Source organism: Eurypyga helias, unplaced genomic scaffold, assembly GCF_000690775.1.
Source record: "Eurypyga helias isolate BGI_N326 unplaced genomic scaffold, ASM69077v1 scaffold11770, whole genome shotgun sequence".
NCBI classification, from domain to species: Eukaryota; Metazoa; Chordata; class Aves; order Eurypygiformes; family Eurypygidae; genus Eurypyga; species Eurypyga helias.
The window spans coordinates 51-23300 of NW_010225235.1; the positions used below are offsets into that span (position 1 = coordinate 51).

Here is a 23250-nt window from a genome sequence, read left to right on the forward strand (position 1 = left end):
GCCATTCCCATGCGCTGCTAGGAGGGAGGCGGCGGGGTGCGGCATAAACCTTGTGGGGACGAAGGCTGCAACAATCCCTGAGGGGGTTGTTGTCTTTCCCCCCCCTGCACTTCATCGGCAGCAGAGCCTGCAGGAGCCCTGTGCTGGTACCTTTGGGCTTGGTCCTTGGTGAGCACACTGATGGAAACCTGGCCTGGGATCTGATCCCGAGTGTCCAGCACGGAAGAGACCTTGCTGGTTTCATCGAGGGGAGAACGTTCAGATACCGTAGCACCAGCGTTCAGTGTCTTAGAGCTAAGGTCTTTGTTTCAGAGGAGTGTTTTTGCAACTTTCTCCAGCAAATTGCCCACCCTGGAGTTGTAGGAAGCTGTCAGCATTTCTTTAGCGTTGGTGTGCTGTTAGCATTGGGTATAGTCAGGAGCGTTAAGGCTGTCCTCTCCCACGTGTTCTTGTTCTTAGACCTCCCAGACCTCCCCCGCTGCTTGAGAGGACAAAGACAAAATCATCTGACTTCTTCATATAATGGCTGAAGATGTAAAAGAAATAGTGTGGTGTGAATAACTGTACTCAGACAATGAAGTTGCTGATCGCTGCATGCCCAAAGTACCCTCAAAAACATGTTTTCATTAATCTAAAAAAAAAAAAAATCTTGTAGCTCCTATGTCACTGCTAGTTGTACCATTCAGGTGCATGTTGTGACTGTTTGCTGCCATTGATTTTTGTTCTTTTCTTTCACCTTTAGGAAACTGAGTGTAAAACCCATAACAAATCCTCAGTATTTCGATAATGTGGGGAATCCAGCTGTTAATGGACTGTATGACTTGGCTTTGGGACCTCCCGACTCCAGAGAAGTGTGTGCAACTTGCATGCAGAACTTCAGCAACTGCCCTGGTCATTTTGGCCACATAGAACTGCCTCTGACTGTCTACAACCCTCTGTTTTTTGATGTATGTATACTTAATTATTGTCGTGATGGTGCTAACGCTGTCATAGTGTTTGTAGTCCTTGAAAATAGTAAAGGTGCTGAGATCTGTTTTCTCTCTAAATGTAGCAGAAAAAGTTTTTTGTCATCATAGTTCAATATAAATAGACTCCTTTAGACTTTTGCAAAATACACGTTTTGTTGTAACGTATTTTACCCAGTATTGACAAGCAAGAGGGGGAATGTTGATCACTAAGCTATATGACTGATGGTAGGGTCTCATGCCTTAACTAAATGGATAGCACAGTAAAAATTATTAGTGGTTTCCTTCAAACGACTACTACAAACTTACATGAACAGCTACCTACTTTTATCCTAGGATCTCCAAGTGATTCCTGGACATTCAGGGCTTGCTTTTGCTCCAAATAGTTGTGTTGTACATTCTGCCAAGTAGGTCCTCTTACTCCAGAATAATTTATTCTAGAAAACTGAATCGACATGCATGGAACCCAACAACCTCTCCAGTAATACGCTGAGTGACGTAACACGTGTGCCAAGTAAATGGAAGAAGATAGCACTCTAAGTTTGGTGGGCAGCACAGAGTTGATAAATGCAAAGCTACAGAGAAATCCGTCAGTCTTTTTAATCAAAAAAAAAAAAGGCTGAAGATTTCTTGCATTTGGAAGTCAGACACGTGCTTCTCGTAGCTTTACAACCATTGCATTTACATGATGTGGGATATCTAACGTAGAGCGGAGGTTTGACTCGGCATGCGTCTTTCAGGACAGGTTGTTATACCCTTGTTTTGAAAGCTGCTGGTGATGGTCCAACTGCACAGTTCTCCTAAGTGCTTCATGTGGATGTTTTTTCAAAAGGTCATCTTTTAATATGAAAGGATTCCTGGCTGTAAGGGTATGCTGTAAGGGCCTACAAGGAAGCTGAGAGGGGACTTTTTACAAGGGCCTGTAGTGACAGGACAAGGGGTAATGGGTTTAAATTGAAAGTGGAGAGGTTTAGATTAGATATCAGGAAGAAATTCTTCCCAGAGAGGGTGGTGAGGCACTGGAACAGGTTGCCCAGAGAAGCTGTGGATGCCCCATCCCTGGAAGTGTTCAAGGCCAGGCTGGATGAGGCTTTGAGCAACCTGGTCTAGTGGAAGGTGTCCCTGCCCATGGCAGGGGGGTTGGAACTGGATGGGCTTTAAGGTCCCTTCTAACCCAAACCAGTCTGTGATTCATTCTATGATTGTATGATTTGCTTTATTTTTGTCGTCTGAGAGTTAGATGCATAATCTGACTGTACTTTTCAGCTCATTATGGAGTCTGAGGAGTGGGACTATTAGCAGAGGAAGAGTCATCAAGCCTTTAACAGGAACCTGAGCTGGGATGAATTTCCTTCCTGAGATGCCAGTCTCCCCATTTACAGTAGCTGGCTCCTGCATAGGCTATTAATTGAGACTGAAAACATCACTTTTCTATGATTGAAGTTACATTAGGTTTATCCCACTTCTAGTCTTGTCCCCGTTTTGAAGGTCAATACTTGCATTTGACCAAGGAATAAAGTCATGCAGCAGTGATTCCTCGCCTTCAGGCCACTGGTCCCTTGTGCAGTTACACTGAATAATAAAACCCACTGATATTTCCCCAAAGCTCGGAGAGAATGTGGTTATGTGAAGAATGTTGGGGGACACTGACAGTACTTGTGACCATTTTACTGGTGTGGAGTTTTGGGTCCTGTATTGTCCTTTATGGGACAAGCTGTTAGAAGCTGTCATCGCAGTGCTATGTAAGAGCAGCCTTGCTCCCAGAGTTGCTGTGTATACAACAGTCTTTTCCTGTACCTGTTATGTAGACACTTTGCAGATGGTTTGTCTGCAGATCATAAACATGAGTTTGTGTGGTTGAAAGAAAAAATTTTTCAGTACAATTCTTTATCGTTAAATTTAACAATTAGTCTACTTTCTCAATTATACTAGCACTTTAAGTTTGGACAAATCTTGCTTACTGTGCAACCTAGTAGATCTACTGAGATAACTTTTTCCTCCCCTTTTCTTTCCAGAAATTATACTTTCTAATTCGAGGTTCTTGTTTAAATTGTCACATGCTGACATGTACTCGAGCTGTCATTCACTTACTGCTAAGCCAGCTGAAGGTTCTGGAGCAAGGGTTGCTTCATGCCGTCCATGATCTTGAAATCATCCTGAACAGGGCAAGTACTGTGTATTTCTCCATTCCTTTTTGAGTTGACAGTACTGTAACCATAGAGCTATTGAAATTTCTTTCATTCTGTTTCTTTTAGTTTTTAGAGCAATGTGCAGATGCAACAGGTTCAGAAATTGAAGAAGAGTTAAATCACCATGTTCAGGAAATATTACAGAGTTATCCAATAAAAGATCAGTGTTCAAATGTAAGTACAATCATTTCTTTTTCCCAGATCTCAGGCTTTGTCCTCTTAAAATAGTAGTGTGCCAAAGAAAGGCTTTCTTTGGCTGCGTAGATTCTAGATTTTGTCTTGGGGTTCTGAACTGTGTTATATGTAGAGGGCTTTCTGGGTGAAGTGTCTGAAATTAAGCATAAAAAGATTTTATTTCCTCTTAGTATAACAACTGGGTTTCTGGAAAATTAAAAAAATCTGATGGTGTAAATATAATGTAAAAATAGTCTGCTGTCAGTACATTACCTAAAGATGTTGATACTTCTCTGTATGATGCTCCAGCTGTTCTGAGCTGCAGAACATTTTTTGAGAACTCATGCATCCAGCAAATTTGCAGAATTACTTAAAGTGAGATTTTCAGAGGTTGCCCAGAGAAGCTGTGGATGCCCCACCCCTGGAAGTGTTCAAGGCCAGGCTGGATGAGGCTTTGAGCAACCTGGTCTAGTGGAAGGTGTCCCTGCCCATGGCAGGGGGGTTGGAACTAGATGATCTTTAAGGTCCCTTCCAACCCAAACCCTTCTGTGGTTCTATGAATTCTCATTTCCGTTTAAATGCAGTTTAATGTACATTGCTAGTTAAAGGAAAATATTAGTGAAGAAGATATTTAAAAGTCTGACACCTCTGAGCACATTTGTTTATAAGCCAATTTTAATTCCTCAATCACTCGTTTCAAAACTAACTTTAAGCACTTTGTAAATCAGACATTCATGAGCAGCCAAAAGAATTGATTTTTTTTTTTAAATCTACCTTCTTAAATCATCATTAGAGAGAAGTGTTAAAATTCAGTACTGACTTGAAAAATAAAGACTGTTTATGAAATAAGTTTAAAAAGGAGGGTGGTGGGCATTGAGGGGTGTATGTTTTCAGCAAATATGTGAAGGTGGTAGGGGAACACTACAGATCAAGGCATGATTAGATCAGTACAAGGATGTGTGTGCACTGATACTAATAATGTTTGTGTTAATAGTTAATTTTAACTATGTAATGTTTAATAAATTTTTCATATCAAATGTTTAAATTTTTTTTTTTCATTATTTTTAAGTGGTGGGTTTTTTTTTTCTTTATTAGGTAAAAAATGTATGCGAGTGTAGAAATAAACTGATAGCACAGTTCTGGAAAACACATATGAGTTCAAAGAGATGCCCAAACTGCAAGTAAGTTTACCTGCATGAAGAAGTAAATAGCTGATGTGAAGTTAAATACTGTGAGCATTTGTATTAACTTTTAGCTGCCTTTCCTGTTTTCTTTCCTTTTTTTCCCCCCCTGCCTTTAAGAGCCAAGAGATCACTAGTGCGGAAAGAGCACAACACCAAGCTGACAGTAATCTATCCTTCTACAGTGTACCGTAAGTCAGGAGAGGAAGGCATTCTGGATGAGCCAGCAGGTAAAGGATTTGTCTTGTACTCAAACGTGTTGGCACGTATTCTCCTGTATTTAAGGTGCACAGGCCCAAGCAGTGAATGTGCCCTTGTGATTCAGGTGTAAAAATTAAACAGTAAGCTCAGCAGTCGGGGATTCCGTTGGATTTCTTTATTTGTGAGCCTTTTGTGCTTTTTGCACCTTTGAGTGTCTCTCTGTGTGTGAGGAATGGGAAGTACAAAAGCAGTGTCTGTGTCAACTCTGGTGTGGTTTTGGGACACTGTATTTGGCGGGTGGATGATTTTTCACTAGATTCTTAAAATAGAGAGATTAGATTAAAAATTAACTAGTAGGGACATGAGCAAACTTACTGCAGGAAGAAAATCAGGTAATCTTGACTCTTAGGGAAGAATTTCCTCTTGAAGAGGAAAACACAGAAAAGAAAGTAGGTGACACTTCCCCGGCTTAATGAATCTAGTGTTTGAATGACTTTAAACTTGCTTTTTCCCTCTTGTATCCTTGATCCTTTACACAGCCAGGCAGCACTGAAGCTTATTTTTGTGTGTTACTTAAACCTTAGAAAAGATTTATATGGAGAGCTTACTCCGTTTACTAGTCTGTAGTGTAAATACTAGAGTAAACCTTTGGAGCTGTGGCTGAGGAAGCACAGGGGGTTTTAAAGAGAGAGGTCAGATTTCTGCTTTAACACCCTGTCCGTAACACATTTGGCATCCTATTCATAACTCGTACACAAACTTTCCTGCCTTTGTTGAATCCTCCTAGTGTTGCTATTTCTGAGTGACAGCTATGATTTCACTCCATTGAATTGTAGTGTACTACTTTGGGCTTTTTATTTGAACCCCCTTTAGGGCTGTCCAAAGTTTGGGGGCATGTTCTACTATGCTAGTGAAAATAGTTGTTGTGGCAGGTCTGTTGAGTTGCCAGATTTAGAATACCTGGCCTTACCACAGAAAGCTTCAAAACCAGCCATGGTTAACACGGCTGTTAGTCATGTCAGTCTCTGTTAACATTCACAGCTGAAGTCCAGATAAGAAATAACCTTCCTGTCTGTGTTCAAAAACCAAGGCTGTAACGCCTCTTGGTTACTTTCATTACAGTGAAGTTGTCTGTCTTCTGAAATGGGATGATATATGCAGTTACATACATTTTTGTGTAGCCTGTGGCACAGTTGCTCATTGTATTAAATCTTGGAGGGAGTTCGTGTTTAAGGGACGGAAAGGTTTTCTATGTGAAGAAATGGGGAATTGAAGTTTCACTGTGGAAAAATCCATGTTTCTGGACCTTAGCCAAAGGAGTAGTAGAAAAGTTTAGCTAAGGTCATGGGAGAATTGTTTTTTCTCAAGCTGTGTACTCTGGGTTCCCTGGGATATGAGGGGCTGTCCTGCAAGAGAGGTAGAAATGGAAACCTAAAATCTCTGGCTTTTTGAAAATAAAAGTTTTTCTGCTTTTCAGTAGCAAAACCACATTTTTCTTCCTCACCAAAATACAGCTAGCCCAGAGTCTTAACTTGTAGCTGGGTTGGTGACTGTCACCGTTGTGGGTATTTCATGGGAACCTTGATCTCACTGGTAATACTTGAATCCCACTTCTGGGTTCACCAGCTGCAGGTTGACTCTTGGTTTATGTTTTGGTCAACGGGTAAGGTCATTCAAAGAAGGGGCCCAGCTTACCATTAATCCAGTAAAACCTACACTTCAGAGTTAAAGTTCAGTTTTGTTTCAGTTAGTTATACTGATATCCATCTGTCACAGAAATGGCTTATTTTTTCTGTACTGGGAAGGTTCTTACTTTAGTTACTTTCATGTCCCCAAAGCAAACTTATTAATAATATTTTAATGTAGATGTCAGCCAGTATATTTTGCATGTATTTCCATTCCTTCTCTGAGCTGGACACACTTATCATTGTAAGCAAAAAAAACCCTTTCGAAGTCACCTCTTGTGGTTTTTTGTTTGTTGGTTTGATTGTGGGGTTTTTTTTAAAATTTATTTTTATTTTATATTTTCTTTTTCAGCTATTGATGAAAGCCAGTTAGGGAAGAGAGGATACCTGACACCAATGACTGCCAAGGAATACATCCTGGCTCTGTGGAAGAATGAAGGTAATGGTTGTTAAGAGCAATGTTGCTTTGTTTTCTGTATCATTTAGGGGACAAAGTCTGCAAATGTTCCCATATGATCTTGTCAAATCTTCGCTTTTTGCCTTAAGGGCTCCTGGCTGCAATATAGGTTGGATATTAGGGACAATGTCTTCCCAGAAGGGGTTGTCAGGTACTGGAACGGGTTGCCCAGGAAAGTGGTGGAGTCACCATCCCTGGAGGTATTTAAGAGACGTGGGTGTGTTGCTTAGGGTCATGGTTTGCTGGTGGGCTTGGCAGTGCTGGGTTAACGGTTGGACTTGATGGTCCTTAAAGGTCTTTTCCAACCGAAATGACTCCATGATTCTATGGATTTTGTGACAGGAAGACAAATAGCTAGTGAATGCAGAGAGCTGGATTCAATTAATATTTTGATCAACTATTCTGAAATTGTGACTCCCCACAAATCACAGTTGTTGTTTACAGAGAATTTGATGTTCATCTGGTGCCACACCCAATGTTCCCCACAGTGACATTGGTTAAAGACTGAAAATGTGGTTAGCGATCTCTCCTTTTGAGTTTCTTGTACTCTGAATCTGTTTGCAGTTGCTGGGAAAAAACAGGCAGTTTCATGTATCAGTCCCAGCTAGTAGCTGGAAACAGTTTCTTCCTGCTGTTTTGCCTTTTTCCTTCGCTATGCTCTATATTTCTGTTCAGACTTGTTTCTAAAAAATCATTTATGTGACCAAAAAAAAAAAAGGCAATTCTTTCTAAAGTATACCTAAATGTTTTCATCTTGAACAAGCTCACTAGTGTTTAACTTAGCAGATTCTTTTGCCTTGATTGACCAGATGGGGCTTGGATTCCCAAATGATAGCAGTGATAATGAGTTTATCTTTTCTATTGTATCTTTTTAGGTTTCTTTTTGCGTTATCTCTTCCCTGGGATGGATCCCCACGAGAGTTCGGGATTCAGTCCAGACATGTTTTTTCTAGATCTGCTTGTGGTTCCGCCTTCAAGGTAAAATTTACCCCCAAAAACTTTTGTGGAAATCACAGCGTTTAGCACATACTTTTTGCAGGAGTCAAGAGATGCAAATGCCCATAATACAGACACTGATCTGCTAAAGGGTCAGTGGAGTGGTGGAAGAATAGATAATAAAAATCACAGCAGTAACTGATCATGAGTTTTATTATAACTTCAGATGAGTTTGTTAAAGGACTGAAATACTTCTTTTTTTCCACAGTTAGTATTTTAGTATTAGTGTTTTAAATTATTGTGGAATATTATAATTGTATAGTACTGGTAGAGTTTCTTGTAAGGAATGATTCCTCTTTTATGACTGTCCCAGTATAATATGATTATTTTAAATGCTCAGTGTTAGTTGACAGGGATCATTTTTCATGCATTGAAGACTTGGCTTTAGAATGTTTTTGGTTTATCATGTTACTTTTCGGTGGGTTTAATCTTCTAAAGTAATTTTCATCTGCTGAAGGTTTCGTCCTGTAAATCGTGTTGGAGATCGACTGTATACAAATGGTCAGACTGTGAACTTGCAAGCTGTCATGAAAGACGCCAGAGTGATACGGAAGCTCTTGGTTTTCATGGCGAAAGAACAATGTCAGCCAATAAAAGTTGCAGAAGAGATCCAAACAGTGAGAGTTGCTGGTTATCTTATTCTGTGCTTTTTGGACGTGTGGGTTAAGTTCAGCAAGGGCCCTGTTTAAACTGTTCCAATAACAGGTTTTCCCTGGGCTGTTGGAGTATGTGCCATTGGTGATGTTCTCCGTAGCTTTTTGGGAGGGAGGGTTGTGCGGTGGGTTCTTTCCCTTCATGCGTCTTTCCGCTCGCCCACCTGGTGCAAAGGGAAGACCATTTTGCACAGACTCTGTTAGTTATGGTTAAATGTTTTATGCAGACTCCTTTGGTTATGGCTTTTGTACTAGATGCCCGTATGTGAGACGTAACGGGCCCTTGTTAGTAGGGAATCAAATATCTACAGCACAAACAGTTCACAGTAAAACTTTCCGGCATCAGCGAATGAAAAATGATGTGTGAAAAAAAAGCCACTTTCTCTTCTAATAGAGCCAGTTGTGATCGTGGTTATTTTTAACCACTGATGTCTGAATAGAACCAACAAAAAATAATCACAAGCAACGTTCGTTAGTCACAACGCTTGTTTGCTACAGACAGTTTATATGGTCCTGCAGTGGTGGGTAGTGTATGTCACCATGCCTCTTCTGGTTCATGGGTTGTGTTACTGGGTGTTCTTTGATACTGGGCTTAAGTTTCAGCTCAACTTGATTTACACCTGAAGTGTAAAACCTTTTAAAACCGTTTTTAGTTAGTCAGAATTTAGCCACTAGGTGGAGATAACGTTCTTAAAACCTCGGTTGTGACAGCGTTTCAGATGTGACTGGTATACCGACTTTTAGACTCTGAAAACGAAGTGATGTAAGTGATAAAAGCTCCTGGATTTACGTTCTTTTCATCGAAGAATAGGGACTTCCTGGTAGCACAGTGGTTTGTAGCACAGACTGACTAACCAGTGACATCAGCTTTGGAAAGAAGGCTGTCACTTAGCAGGAGATGATTGATCAGCAGTCGTATTTTAAAATCACACTGGTATAGGTAGCTGTGGTGTTTGGAGCTCTCCCATCCCAGTCGGTTTGAAAAGCTTGACAGCAGACCTGGTTGAGGCACTTGGTTGTAATAATCTGAAAGATAAGTTTACATTGTTAATGCTTTTTTTAATTAAAAAAAAAAAATATATGTCATTAATGAGGTGCAAAATAGTGGCCAATATTTCATTTGTTATTTAACACTATAATTTTAGCCTAGTAAATAGAAGATATTTCTTGTTAATTCCACGTTTCTAATTGTAGGAGACAGGAGAGGATAATGAACCTCTGGACCATTCTGTCCTGACAATGATTCCAGGACAGACCGTTGCCGATAAGCTGTACAACGCTTGGATTCGTCTTCAGAGCCATGTCAACATTGTATTTGATAGTGACATGGACAAACTAATTACGGAGAAATACCCTGGTATTCGTCAGGTGGGTAGCAGGCAGAATCTTAGCGACTCTGACCTTTGGGTGTCACAGACAGTTAATTCAAGAGAAGTTGGTGGAATAAGAAAAAAGGGAAATATTTGTGGTCAGTACATAGGCATTTTCATGATATTCATCACTCTAATATCTGGAGAATCTGTCTGATGTCGCATGCTTTCACTTTTTAATCATTAACTTCTGTTTTCAAAGCTCTTGGAGAAAAAGGAAGGACTGTTCCGCAAGCACATGATGGGAAAGCGTGTGGATTTTGCTGCTCGATCGGTCATTTGCCCCGATATGTACATTGGTACCAATGAGATTGGCATTCCTATGGTAAGAATAAATGAAGGAGTGTTTCTTTTTGGTGCAGCTGGGGACTGAACTAGACTGTAACGCTTTCAGCTACATAGCAAGCAGTTTAAAATGTGGAGATTTTCTGACTCATCCGGACTCTTTCTCCCCCAGTGTGTCATAGCTGTGTGTTACTGTTGTGTGTTAATAGTAAAGGAGCATCGAAGAGCAGGAAATTCTTACCATCATCCTCAACACCATAGCTGAGAAAGGATTAAAAAAGAAGAAAAATCTGTACTTGCTTCGCAGGATTCGGTGCAAGCTTTATAAGTAAATCCTACTTCTCCTGTGGTCTTTGAGTGTATCTTGTAATAGCTGTGGCAACCGTTAGGAAAAGGCCACTGTAACGTCACCAACTCAATTCATTCTTAATGATTTTTAACGACACAGAGATGACCCCAAGCCTGAATTCGAGCTTTTCATTGTACCATCTTTTCTGCTTGCCTGTCTGCAGATAGGGGACCTGGTGATAATGTGCTTTTCCTCTGTATTTGTCAGTTGTTTACAGAATCTAAAATCATGCTTCCTTTTTTCTAATTGCTAATTGAGTTCTGCTGCAGTAGAAAACTGTATAAAGGACACTGTTTCTGTTCTTATGGTAGGACCTTCTAAAACAGAAAAGTATTCCTTTGGCATGACGGTAGATTGAGGAGGAGATGCATCCAAGAGCTCCAAGTAGTTTATGTTTACATTGTACGAGTTAACATTTGACACTGTTTTCTCGGTGAATTTAAGCCAAAGTTGAACAACATGTAATTTCTCGCCTCTTTTCCCTTCCATCTAGGTATTTGCTACCAAACTGACTTATCCTCAGCCAGTCACTCCCTGGAATGTCAAAGAGCTGAGGCAGGCTGTCATAAACGGCCCAAGGGTTCACCCTGGGGCTTCCATGGTCATTAATGAAGATGGATCTCGTACAGTGTTGAGTGCGAGCAGCCTGAGCCAGCGGGAAGCCATAGCTAAGCAGCTCCTCACGCCTTCTTCGGGTGCGCCCCAGTCGGGACTGAAGATTGTGAGTACGACAGAGGCCTTGTCACAGCTCCCCTACACCTGTGGTGGTTTTTTTTGAAATATTACTACTACTACTGTCCTTGCTAGTGATCCCAGTGGGCCTGCTCACCAAGACTCCCAGGGCAGGGTTGTCTTGTTTTTTAGTAGGGGGGTGCTGTGAGAAGAAAGGCTTGATAATTTTTCAAATTCTGAAAAACAATTTTCCATGCGGAATTTTATGCAGTGTGTGGCATTCATCTTGCCAAGATGTGGAGTTGTCTTTCTTTTGTAGATGACCGTTCCTGGGGAAGTCTTAGCAGTATGGAAGATAAAATACTGCTTTCATTTGATGCTTTTATGGCCCCCTGCGCCCCTGTCCTTCTCAGCAAAGTCTCTTTCTCCTCTCCTTTTGAAATATTCAGTAGGTTCTGTATTTGGGGCAGGTTTTTGGTGGTAGTTCTGAAGGCTGAAATTCAGTATATGTGTAGAGTAGGCACAACACAAGCAGTTGATGTGACACATCTTCCAGGAGTGGGTTGCCCGTGAGTATGTCTGGAGTCCACCGTTCCGTCTCAGCCATGCCAGTAGTGGCACTGACCAGGGCAGGAGTGGTCTGTGTTGTAGCACTGACTGCTGTAACCTGGGATCCATCTTCCCATCACCATCTCGTTTTACAGATGACAAAAAATTTTCAGTCTTTGATTTGTATATTGCCAAGGGAGAGATTGGTAGCGTGGCTAGCGTGCTGCTACCTTCGTTTGATCACTGTGGTTTGTGGGAGTTAATGCAGGATATGCAGCCTTAAGGTGTGGTTTGGTGGAGAGCAGAGGCTCTTCAGGGGCGAGTAGTTTTAGTTTTGGTTTTCTTACCAAGTTTTGCGCAGAATGTTAACGCTAGAAAGAAAATACTTTCATATGTGTGTATGTCAAGATGCAGTCTTTTCAGAGGCTTGCGTGGAAATGTCTTAGAGGCAGCAACCAAAACTCTCTTGCAGGTATGTCGCCATATTAAAAATGGAGAGGTCCTTTTGCTGACCCGCCAGCCCACTCTTCATAGACCCTCCATCCAAGCTCACCGGGCCCGAATCCTGCCTGGAGAAAAAGTGCTGAGGCTTCACTATGCCAACTGCAAGGCTTACAATGCTGATTTTGACGGTGACGAAATGAATGCCCATTTTCCCCAGAGTGAGCTGGGTAGAGCAGAAGCCTACACCTTAGCCTTTACTGACGAACAGTATCTGGTTCCAAAGGTAAGTAAAACTGTCAGATAAGTTTATTACTATGTGAAATCAGAGTGATTTTGTTTGTTTGTCTGTTTTGTCTTCATGAGAAATGAGATTGATTTTTTTTTTTTTTTTTCTTTAATTTGTTACCGAAATTCATTCCGGGTTTCTGTTCTGTCTCCGCTTGTGGTTCTCTTTGTCTAAAGAAGGCCCAAGCACATCCAAGCAATCTTACCCCTTTTAACATCAATGTCCAGAAGAGACTCAAGAGAGTTGTGCTGTGATGACAAGTTCTTTACAAACTACTTTAGTGCTTTTATCCATCTGGAATAATTTTGGGAGCTGATAGCAGGTGACTTCTTATCCTCCTCCCCAACCCTTTTTCATAGAATCACAGAATGGTTTGGGTGGGAAGGGACCTTAAAGACCATCCAGTTCCAACCCCCCTGCCATGGGCAGGGACACCTTCCACTGTACCAGGTTGCTCAAAGCCTCATCCAGCCTGGCCTTGAACACTCCCAGGGATGGGGCATCCACAGCTTCTCTGGGCAACCTGTTCCAGTACCTCACCACCCTCTCCGTGAAGAACTTCTTCCTGATATCTAATCTAAACCTCCCCACTTTCAATTTAAACCTGTTACCCCTTGTCCTGTCACTACAGGCCCTTGTAAAAAGTCCCCCCCAGCTTTCTCGTTGGCCCCTTCAGGAACTGGGAGGCTGCTATAAATTTTCTTGTTCTCTCTTTAGGATGGGAAGCCACTTCCTGGCTTGATCCAGGATCATATGATTTCTGGAGTCAGCATGACAATCCGGGGCTGCTTTTTCACCAGAGACCAATATATGGAGCTTGTTTACCGAGGACTGACAGACAAAAAAGGAAGAATTAAAATCTTTCCTCCTGCCATTATGAAACCACAGCGATTATGGACAGGAAAGCAGGTAGTTTATAATGTCTTGGGTTAAAGAATGCTGGTGGTTCCTGAGTAAGCAGAATGCTAATGTTAAAACCAGTGCTGCTGAGGATTGCTGAACAGCCAGATCCTATCGTCTAATCAACACCACGTAGATCTTGGTGTGTGTTACTGGAGCTATGGGAGTCGTCCTTCATTTAAAGTGACAGTCTTAGAACAGTACTTGCTGCTCTGAACAGCATTGCAGATGGAAGCATAATGCTGCACTTCGCAGGCATGGCAGCAGGGGAAGGAATTTGTTGAGCATAGTAAACTAGGGTATGCTAGTCAGTGCTTTTAAATCTCTGAATTTAAAGGTTGTATGTAAATACTCTGGGATTTGACTTTCTGGTTGAGATCATCATTAGGTTGATGTAGTATCTGGGACACCCAAGCAAATGCTCCATTTTCTACTGTTTGAGGGATTTTAACATTTAATCCAAGGATTTTGTCTCATAGCAGAGTAGGGGAAATTCTCTGCCATTTTTTCCTGTAAAACCCAACAGGCAACCTTTTTATATATATGTATGTGTCTATATCTATGTATTGGAAAAATAGTTGGTGCCATATGTTTCTGAATAAGTATGTGTCTCAACTCATTGATCTTTCAAGGGCTAGAGCAGCAAGAGGATATTCCTGTCTTGTAAACCTGAGATTTCTGAGCTTTTAAAGCCTTGCTGTCAGTGGAAAAAATATGTATAGGATATTGCTTTTTTCTTCCATGCCAAATTCTTTATGTTGAGCAGTACCTGCCACTCTTTCTGCTCCTTTACAGGTTGTTTCTACATTGTTAATAAACATCATTCCAGAAAACTGCGTCCCACTGAATTTGACTGGGAAAGCCAAGATTGATGGAAGAGCCTGGGTAGAGACACCTGCAAACAGTTGTCTAAATCTTGGTTCAATGTGTGAATCTCGGGTATGCTGGGGCAACTCTGGAGGTTGGGCTGTGTTGTCATAGTGTATAGAGTAGGCGAACGGGAAGGGAGGCAGGCGGATGACAAAGTTAAAACCAGATATTCAGCCACAGTTACTGCCAGAAGGTGGTGATTAGAGGATAGGCCTGGGGGTCAGGAAAAACTCTGTTCTGATCCTGACTGGTACAGATTCCATCTGTTTTTGTTAGACCATGTGTCTTCATTGTCTGTCTGACTTTATAGGTGGAAAAATACAGGTGGTTTTAAAAGTTTTATTTCTACTGTAAATGCTGGAAGGATGGATAATCTGACCATATTTAACTGTACACCAGTGTGTGGGCGTTTTAAACTTAAACTTGCTTCCGTGTAATTAGACAGAAAAACCTGTAGAGACCATAAGAAACTCAAAGCATCTGTTTTCCTGAATAGCCGTGTTTTATTTTTTCAGGTTATTATTAGAAATGGGGAATTACTATGTGGAGTCTTGGACAAAGCTCACTTTGGCAGCTCTGCCTACGGCCTGGTGCACTGTTGCTATGAAGTCTATGGGGGTAAAACCAGCGGGAAAGTGCTAACGTGTCTAGGACGCCTCTTTACTGCTTATCTGCAGCTCTACAGGGGATTTACAATGGGTGAGTAACACAGGGACTAACTCACCAGTGCTGTAGTGCGGCACCTCCCGAGATAAAAATAGTCAGGGTTGGGCATAATACACACCGAGAGTTCTGCAAATACATTTTGCGAGACTGTCCTTGAGTGGGATAACTGCTTGCCAGCTTTATGTGTGTGTGTGTCTTCTTTTGTTCTGATTGGTGCATAGCTGGCCTTCTGAGCATCAAGTGTGTCCGTCAAGTTCTCTCTTCTGTCCTGCCTAGTCAAAGTCTGCACAGACTAAATGTCTTGTGTTAAAGTGTTGTTTACATCAAAACCTCCTACGAGTCTTTTTTATTTTTACTTCTCTGGAAAAGAGTTGTTGCAGAGAAGCCAGAACAACTTTGAGGGGTGATTAATCAAGTCTTGCGTATCTCATCCTGCTGTAAATCTTTTGGTAAATGTTTGACTTTCATTACAGCTTTACAAACTCATAGAAAAATGCACTTGGCACGCAGTAAAAATTTGCCCTTTACTGTTATACTCTCTTCTTGAAATAGTTGAAATATTTCAAGTTACTGCGTAGAGCTTTACAAGATGTGTTTATGCTAATGAAATAATACAGTGTGTAGCAGCAAGAGGGTTTAAATTGGCTTCTACCTGAAGGCACAGCAAGCTCACTTAGCGTGACATAGACATGATCAACCAGTAGACGGCAGTAGTGAAGAACCAACCGACTGCTGTGAGCCAAGGCAAAGGGGGGGAGATAGTTTGAAGTGAGGAAGGTGATAATTGACTGAAAGACCCAGCAAATATGTCTTGAGAACCAGGGTGCAAAAACTAGTTAGGAGAAGATAATGAGCCCGGGATCACTAGATAGCTACAACATCAGAAAAAGAGAAGTGGGGCTGGAGCAGGAGTATGCTTTTTGTCAACTTTTTTTTCCTCGTGAAGAAAAATTTGTCTCCTTGTATCTTTAAAGGACAAACACATCTTTTGGCCGCTCCTCATCCATCACGTGCTCCAGGCTGGCCTGTAACACATTTGTTAGTGCAAGTGCACTGATTAAGATTTCTACAGACACCATTGAAGTTAAGACTTCTGAAGTCAGGCGGTTGGTTTTGTACCCTTAGTGCTTAGCAACCCATATTGCATGGTTTTTTTGACAGCCAATGCCTTCTCCCTCAAAAAGCTGCTCAGAATTTTTTTTTTCTTGTTAAACTGCAGTTAGCCTGATTTTTAACAATTATTGTGTCTTTAATTATGGCTTTCTTTTCTGTCTCTCTGTTTTTAATACCCCAGGCACCAAATGTGGTTCCTTCCTCAATTCTTTTTCAGTTTAGGTCATTATGTGCTCTGTCTCCCTTCTTTAACAGGGATTGAAGATATTTTGGTTAAACCTGAAGCAGACCACAAAAGACAAAAAATCATCAAAAACTCAAGACAGTGTGGTATTGAAGTAAGTTTGTCTTGCAGATTCCTCCCCATCCCCCCCCAGTTGAAAATTTTTGAAATCCTGCCCTGTTTAGTCATGCCTGCCTGGCACCTAAAACACCCCATATTTTACTTTCAGGCTGTTAGAGCTGCTCTTAATTTGTTAGAAACGGCACCATGTGAGGAGGTCCAAGGGAAATGGCAGGATGCCCATCTCTGCAAAGACCAGAGGGATTACAACATGGTTGATCTGAAATTCAAGGAGGAAGTAAACAATTACAACAATGAAGTTAACAAGGTTGGCATGGGGGCATCTGTGTATACTAATCTGGTTTGGAGACTTTCTTAAGTTAATTCAGTGTCGATGAGGGTGCCTGACTGTGCTGGAGGCTGAAGCTTTCCATATGTCCCCATCATGAGGCATCACGTACTGCCTCACCACCTCAACCTTCTCCTCCCTGAATGAGAAGATGGCTTAATATTCAATATGCCTTTAAAACTGTAAACAGGAACACTCGTGATTACTCATCGTTTCACTTTCTGCAACGGAATTGCTTTTGTTTATTGTTTTATTAATGATAGTTTGGTTTTGTTCCTTTCACCCCACCACAACTCTTTAGGTTTGTATGCCCCTTGGTCTCCACCGGAGATTTCCAAAGAACAATTTGCAGTTGATGGTACAGTCAGGAGCCAAAGGATCCACTGTGAATACAATGCAGGTAATGGCAGCTGGAACACTTGTTAGCCACATGTGTTGATGTGGTTTGTCCTAGAATGTAAGCTATTGAGAAGTTCTTGGGTGAGTATCTAATACTACCAAAGCAAGATTTTTATTCTGGGCTTTGGGAGTAGAGGCCTTTGGCATGGAAAAATTTTGGAAGAATGTAATAAAGACCTCAGTGTGTGATGGGGGAGAGTCAGTGTTTATGATAACCTCCTGTTTTTGAAACAGTTGTCAGTACATTAGAATTTATAGAAACAGCAGACTTCCTTTTTAGAAGGAATGCTGCAGATTATACAAACCAACCTACTGCTGGAGAAAGAACTTCTCCTGGCCTCTGTTGGAGACTGATCCTTCTGTTTCCTTCTTCCACTGCTGAATAGGAACAACTACATCTTACTTTGGTTCTGGTAGAAATGGCAAAGGTGCTTTTTCATTTTGCCTTCTGCCACACAGACACCAAGCAAGAAAGACTAAGTAAAAAGGCCATCTGGAATTCTGTTTCTAATGAAAGTGAATGACCAAAGCTGAAGAGAGAGAAGGGTTTGGTTTGTTTTTTTCTTAGTACACTGCTGAGAGGTGGTGAGGGTAATATAGGGACCTAAAAACTTTACAATGTTTTTAATTTCACATCTCTTTGTATTAAAATAAACATAGAGAATGAGAATGGAAATGTTGAGGATGAGTCAGAGGGCTGGAATAACTTTAAAAGACCTGATGAGATCTACATGCTTGTTCTGCCCATCCGTAGCAAGAACATCTAATGACCATGTTGATATTTAGTTAAAGAATGTTTAGTGAATGTCTTAATTTTTTAAATTTATTTTTCAAGAAAAATTCTTGAATTTAATGTGAGCAAAAAATTGAATGGAAAAATGATCCTTTGATCCTGTCCACGTCTAGATTTCTTGTTTGCTGGGCCAGATTGAGTTGGAAGGTCGAAGACCCCCGCTGATGGCATCTGGCAAATCGCTGCCGTGTTTCCAGCCTTACGATTTTTCCCCTAGCTCAGGAGGATTTGTGACTGGCAGATTTCTCACTGGGATCAAACCTTCTGTAAGTTTATCGCCGCTCGTGCTTATACTGAAGTTTATTTCAATCTAGGTATTCTAATACGGAGTGCCTGCCTTTATACATGAACTGACTTTGTTCACCCTTTGTTTGTGTGTAGCTTTTGAGAATTGCCAGCCGTCATCAGAATGTTGATGGTATTGTGCTTGTTTTTTAGGAATTCTTCTTTCACTGCATGGCTGGCAGGGAAGGTCTCGTGGATACAGCTGTCAAAACCAGCCGTTCTGGGTACCTACAAAGGTAAGGGGCTAGGTTTAGAATTTGAGCCCTTAAAAAGTCCTCTTGGTTGGTTGGAGTTTCTTTTCTTGTTTGTTTTATTTTTGTAGAGTACTGCAGGCTGGAAGAAGTGCCTGTATTGCTTATATTAACTTCTGTGTACTTGGTTTTTAGAAGTGTTTACTGTCTGACCGCTGAATGTTTGTTCTAAGGCTGACTTCCTAGAGGACGAGATCAAGTGGAACTTATTTCTTGCACATAGCAGCAGCTACTTTACCTTTTGGAGAAATCTTTTTTATGGTACAAGTGAAGATGTACAAATTCCAGGCAACCCTAGTTTTTATCGGCCTTCTTTCTATAGAAGGAAATGGAACTTTTAAAATATTCCAAGGGGTGATGAGGGGTTCTAAAGAAGGAATGTCCTCTTCTTTCAGGCAACTGTTTAAGAGTGACAGCAGAAATAGAGAGTAATTTGCTATTTCTTTTTAAGTCACTTCAGTCCAAGGAAACTGGAGGGAGCAACATGCAGAAAGCTTTGCAGTATCCTTACACATTTTACCTTTCAGTCGTGTGTGTATGATTTTTGGATCACAGAATTCTTGATCAGCCCTTAAGTGCGCCTAAGATATTAATGCAGTGTTTTTCATGTTAGTTTTATCATCCTTGTTGCTTTGTGGCATCTTAACAAAGGTTTGGTTTGTTTTGTGTTTCCCTTTGTAACAGGTGTGTCATAAAACATCTGGAAGGACTGGTAGTTCAGTATGACCTGACTGTGCGAGATAGTGATGGCAGTGTGGTGCAGTTTCTGTATGGAGAAGATGGGCTCGATATCCCTAAAACTCAGTTCTTACAACCTGAGCAGTTTCCTTTCATTGCAGAAAACTATGAGGTAGAACACCTAGTTTATGTGGGGTGAAGGGGGAGACTGAAATGCAGTTAGCATCTGACATATCTGTTGGAGACTTGGTGGCGTAGTTGTTTCCCTCAGCCACTCTCATGCTAACCTACATTTTTATTTGCCACTGTATTCAAAATGTGGAAGCAGGTCTCAAGTCTGTGGCACGATTTAAACAGTCTCAATTTCAACAGAGCACCGAGTGCTCTCCTTGTTCTCGTCTGTTCTGACTCTGCACTTGGATTGAACACAGGGGACTTCACTCTTCAGTCTGTCAAGTTTAACTTCCTTTTCCCAGCATCATCACTGCTTAGTAAAGAATAGCAGTAGTCACATAAAGACATAAGGAGTTTTGTCTCAGTTGGGTTGAAAACCAATTCTGAAGATAGTTTCACAGCAGCTGAATGTTTTGAGTGGCAGGAGGCGACCTTTTCAGCATGCTTTGCCTTTTCTGCTACAGTGAGCATAGAGAGAAGGATAATCAGGCAGATACCTTTCTTCTAGGTAATCCAGAAGACAAACCATCTGGATGAAGCTCTAGCAAGGATGGAGTCTCACCAAGCTAAGCAGCAGTTCAAAGCCATCAGAAAATGGCGAGCCAGGCATCAAAACTCCGTGCAAAGAGAAGGAGGTTTTCTGATGTTTTCCCAAAAGAAAATGGCAAGTGTAAAAGCACAGATTCCAGGAGGAGAAATCAAAAATGGAAGAGATCCTGCTACTTTACAGGTAACACAAGAAGCAGTTGAATTGACTGCTTAACAGAAATTCCTTAACAAAAATTGTGGAATTCAGTGTTTTGGGTTTTTTTTTTTCTATGTACACAGAATAGATCTCTCTTGGATGGACTGATAGGTGCTAGCTGGATGAGAGCCTGTTTAATATGAAGGTCAGAGGGCTGAGCCAGCCCTGCCTAGTGTTTCCAAAATGTACTCTTCCTCACCCTCCTGTACTTTAAGGCACTGTTCTGTATGTTATGGCTTCTACTGAAGATTGTCTGTATGGGCACAAAATGCAAACAGGCGCTGGTTCACAGCCTTGCTTGCACAAGAAATTTACCCTGGTACAAAGTGGACAGTCAGCATGAAGCCAAGTTGAAGGTGCTGAGATACGGAACTCTGTGAGCTTGTCTGCAGATGTTCTGCCTAATCACTGATTCATTTATTCAGCTCTGCTGCATTTGTGGCGCTCTTGGCACTTTTTAGAATGTTCCACAGTTTGGCCTGGGGATTCATTTACTGTTTGTTCATTTTTTCTTTCAGTAGGTGGGTAGATAGAGATACATGTTTACCTCTGTCTTATAATACAAAGCTAGGTGGACAGAATTCCATCTCACAGACCAATTCCTCCTTCGTAAAACAGCAAGGTGTGTAAAAGACAGGTTTAGCTCATTTTCCATATTGATTTTTTTTTTAAGTCAGTTGTAACTTTTTCCGTTACTGAAAAACTGAAAACCAGAAATAAACCTGATCAGCACGTGTAAGAGACGAGACTGAAGGTCTCTGCTGGACTATTGGGCTTGAATGTTGACAGCTGGGAATCAGAGAAGCACCGTTGTGGCGGAGCTTTAGACAGCTGTGGGGGTCAGCTGGAAGTTGAGGTCTAGGTATGTGGAGGGGTTCTCTCCCAAGTTAAGGTCATTCTTAGAGGGCTGTGTGTCACTGATCTGTGGAGCAATCACTGTGGATAGGTAAGTCTGGCTGTTTCAAGCTTGTAAAGAATCTTGAGATCTTTTGGAATCAATAGTGTTAAGTGTCAGAAAAAGGAGAACACCATATTTGTAGCTGAGTTGCTTGCCACGTTACGTGCACCCTTAGGTTTCACACAGGTGATCTTTTCCTCCTTTGCTATTGCTTGGTTGCTGGTGGAAGCAGTGTTACTTGGTTTTGGTCGTCTTGTGAATAAACCAGCCTGCTTAAAAATCTCCTCTCCTTTTCAGTTACTGAAGATGTGGTATGAACTAGATGAGAAGAAACGAAGAAAGTATCTGAAGAAGACAAACAAGTGTCCTGACCCAAGCCTTGGTGTTTGGCGTCCAGATAGTTATTTTGCATCTGTTTCAGAAACATTTGAAAACGGAGTCGAAGATTATATCAACAAATGGGAATCTGAGAACAGACAAAGCTACATGCGCCCAGCGCTTTCTTCTGATAGGTAATAACTTCTGTGCCTTTACTTCTTTGCGCGGAGCTGAGAGCCATAACATTTATTTTTGGACTGAGTTTGCTAAAGATGAAAAGTCGTTAGCAACTCTTCTTTTTTGTTCTGACCTTTGTGAAACAGAGTAGTGGGTTTCAGAATGGTTCCTGAAAGCCAAGTGTGCTCAGTGTGGAGTGGAGAGACCCTGGTTATCTGTTTCTTCCACACTGGGATTTTCTGTGCTCCTAAGGACTTTGGCAAAGGTGTCAGGGAGTAACAGCAATGTATCGTTGTCCCCCTATGTATAAAATAATACTTTACAGTAACACTTAAAAACCAAAATGTGCTCTTGCCACACCTTGGAGCTAGCAAGGCAGTTAAGATGAGCAAGTAGGAGTAAACAGGCTCTTTTTGACATTCTGGGAATTAGCAGCAAAAGTAAAATACGGTTTGGCCAAGGTCCCAGTTCTTTTTTAATGGACTGTGTTTGTCAGATGAGATCCAGATAGGCAATTTTATGGTTTCCAAAGTGTATTTATGCATAAGCTACCAGGACAAATTGGCTGAAAAAGGCAGCTGAGCAGTGTTGCAGACTGACTTCTTTATTTTGTACTGCATTGGGCTAAACCTCTTATTTTCTGTCTTCAGATTGAAGGATTTGTTGTATTTAAAGTGGCAGCGATCTCTTTGTGACCCAGGAGAAGCTGTGGGTCTTCTTGCAGCCCAGAGTATTGGGGAACCTTCCACGCAGATGACTCTGAACACCTTCCACTTTGCTGGCAGAGGTGAAATGAATGTCACATTGGGTATTCCAAGGTGAGAGAACTGTGTTCTCAATGGGTCCTTTGCCAGTTTTGGCACTTCGGTAATTGTGCTTAACTCACTGGCACGTGTATGTGTAATCTTGAGGGCAAATGACCCTTCAGTTGAATTGTAAATTGTGCCTCTTCAGTACTGTTTTAATGTTTTACAACTTTAGGTTGGTTTTGTTCATTTTCCAGATACAAAATACCTGTGAAGGCCCCTTACTCCTGTCTGATGTACAGCGAGTGGCTTGTTTGTTTCTGTGGTTGGGTTGGTACAGTGTAAGCCTGAAGAAATGGTGCATTGTGGGTTTGCCCTCTGCAGACCTCTTCTTCCCCCTACTAGCTTTTAAACCTCTTTCTTTCACACGCAAAATTTCACTGCCACCAGGACATCTGGCACATTTACTGTTATCACTTACAGAGAGAGAGACCTGTTTTATAGCAGCCAGGTTTTCCCCTGGCTCTTCGGTTTGGTGACAGTGACTCAGTGCACATGTGTTTGCCAGCCAGTCGTCAGCTCGTTCTGAACAAGGCGGGTGCTGGCCCTGGCCTCGTGCAAGGTGTGTCATGCCTTAGGTGGGAGATGGTCGTGTTACTTCATAGAAGCAGGGGAGGGGGACAGCATATCAAGAAGCATACATTATGCATCTGTGGGGAACAGGCTTCATTAGTTCTTCCATCCTTGGAATGATTTATCATCATCACCTCTATTCTTTTCTTACTGTCGGGGTGATAATCTAATTGGGGCTGTAGAGCTCCTGTTGCGCAGTGCCTGATGGGGAACCAGAGAAGTCAAAAGGAACAGTGCAATGGTAACCATAGCTCTTGATGCATATAGCTTTGGTAGAACTGAGGGTTGCTGTCTGCTGCCTAATTAAATGAACTAGATGTTTATTTGATTGCATAATGCTTTTATCGCTTAATTTGAAAGGTCATTCTTTATTTAAAGGTTGCGGGAAATCCTGATGGTGGCCAGTGCAAATATTAAAACGCCAACGATGAGCGTTCCTGTGTTTAATACCAAGAAGGCTCTCAAGAAGGTGAAACAGCTTAAGAAACAGCTCACAAGAGTGTGCTTAGCTGAGGT

The 23250-nt window shown here is 41.5% G+C and overlaps 1 protein-coding gene across 1 annotated transcript in view; it reads left to right on the plus strand.

The window, feature by feature from the left end:
* Positions 1-742: 742 nt before the first annotated feature.
* Positions 743-23250, plus strand: part of POLR1A (polymerase (RNA) I polypeptide A, 194kDa) — a gene marked incomplete at its 5' end in the record, with an annotated part of 32432 nt that continues 9924 nt past the window's right edge. The window contains 25 exons of the mRNA XM_010148754.1: positions 743-947; positions 2981-3130; positions 3221-3328; positions 4424-4509; positions 4630-4739; positions 6748-6834; positions 7728-7830; positions 8306-8465; positions 9696-9869; positions 10074-10196; positions 10999-11226; positions 12199-12453; positions 13174-13365; positions 14152-14295; positions 14742-14925; positions 16261-16343; positions 16458-16616; positions 16939-17037; positions 17943-18095; positions 18268-18350; positions 19050-19215; positions 19726-19947; positions 21158-21372; positions 22006-22173; positions 23113-23248. Of these exons, the coding sequence (XP_010147056.1) occupies positions 743-947; positions 2981-3130; positions 3221-3328; positions 4424-4509; positions 4630-4739; positions 6748-6834; positions 7728-7830; positions 8306-8465; positions 9696-9869; positions 10074-10196; positions 10999-11226; positions 12199-12453; positions 13174-13365; positions 14152-14295; positions 14742-14925; positions 16261-16343; positions 16458-16616; positions 16939-17037; positions 17943-18095; positions 18268-18350; positions 19050-19215; positions 19726-19947; positions 21158-21372; positions 22006-22173; positions 23113-23248 (3793 nt within the window). The remainder of the gene's footprint in view (positions 948-2980; positions 3131-3220; positions 3329-4423; positions 4510-4629; positions 4740-6747; positions 6835-7727; positions 7831-8305; positions 8466-9695; positions 9870-10073; positions 10197-10998; positions 11227-12198; positions 12454-13173; positions 13366-14151; positions 14296-14741; positions 14926-16260; positions 16344-16457; positions 16617-16938; positions 17038-17942; positions 18096-18267; positions 18351-19049; positions 19216-19725; positions 19948-21157; positions 21373-22005; positions 22174-23112; positions 23249-23250) is intronic.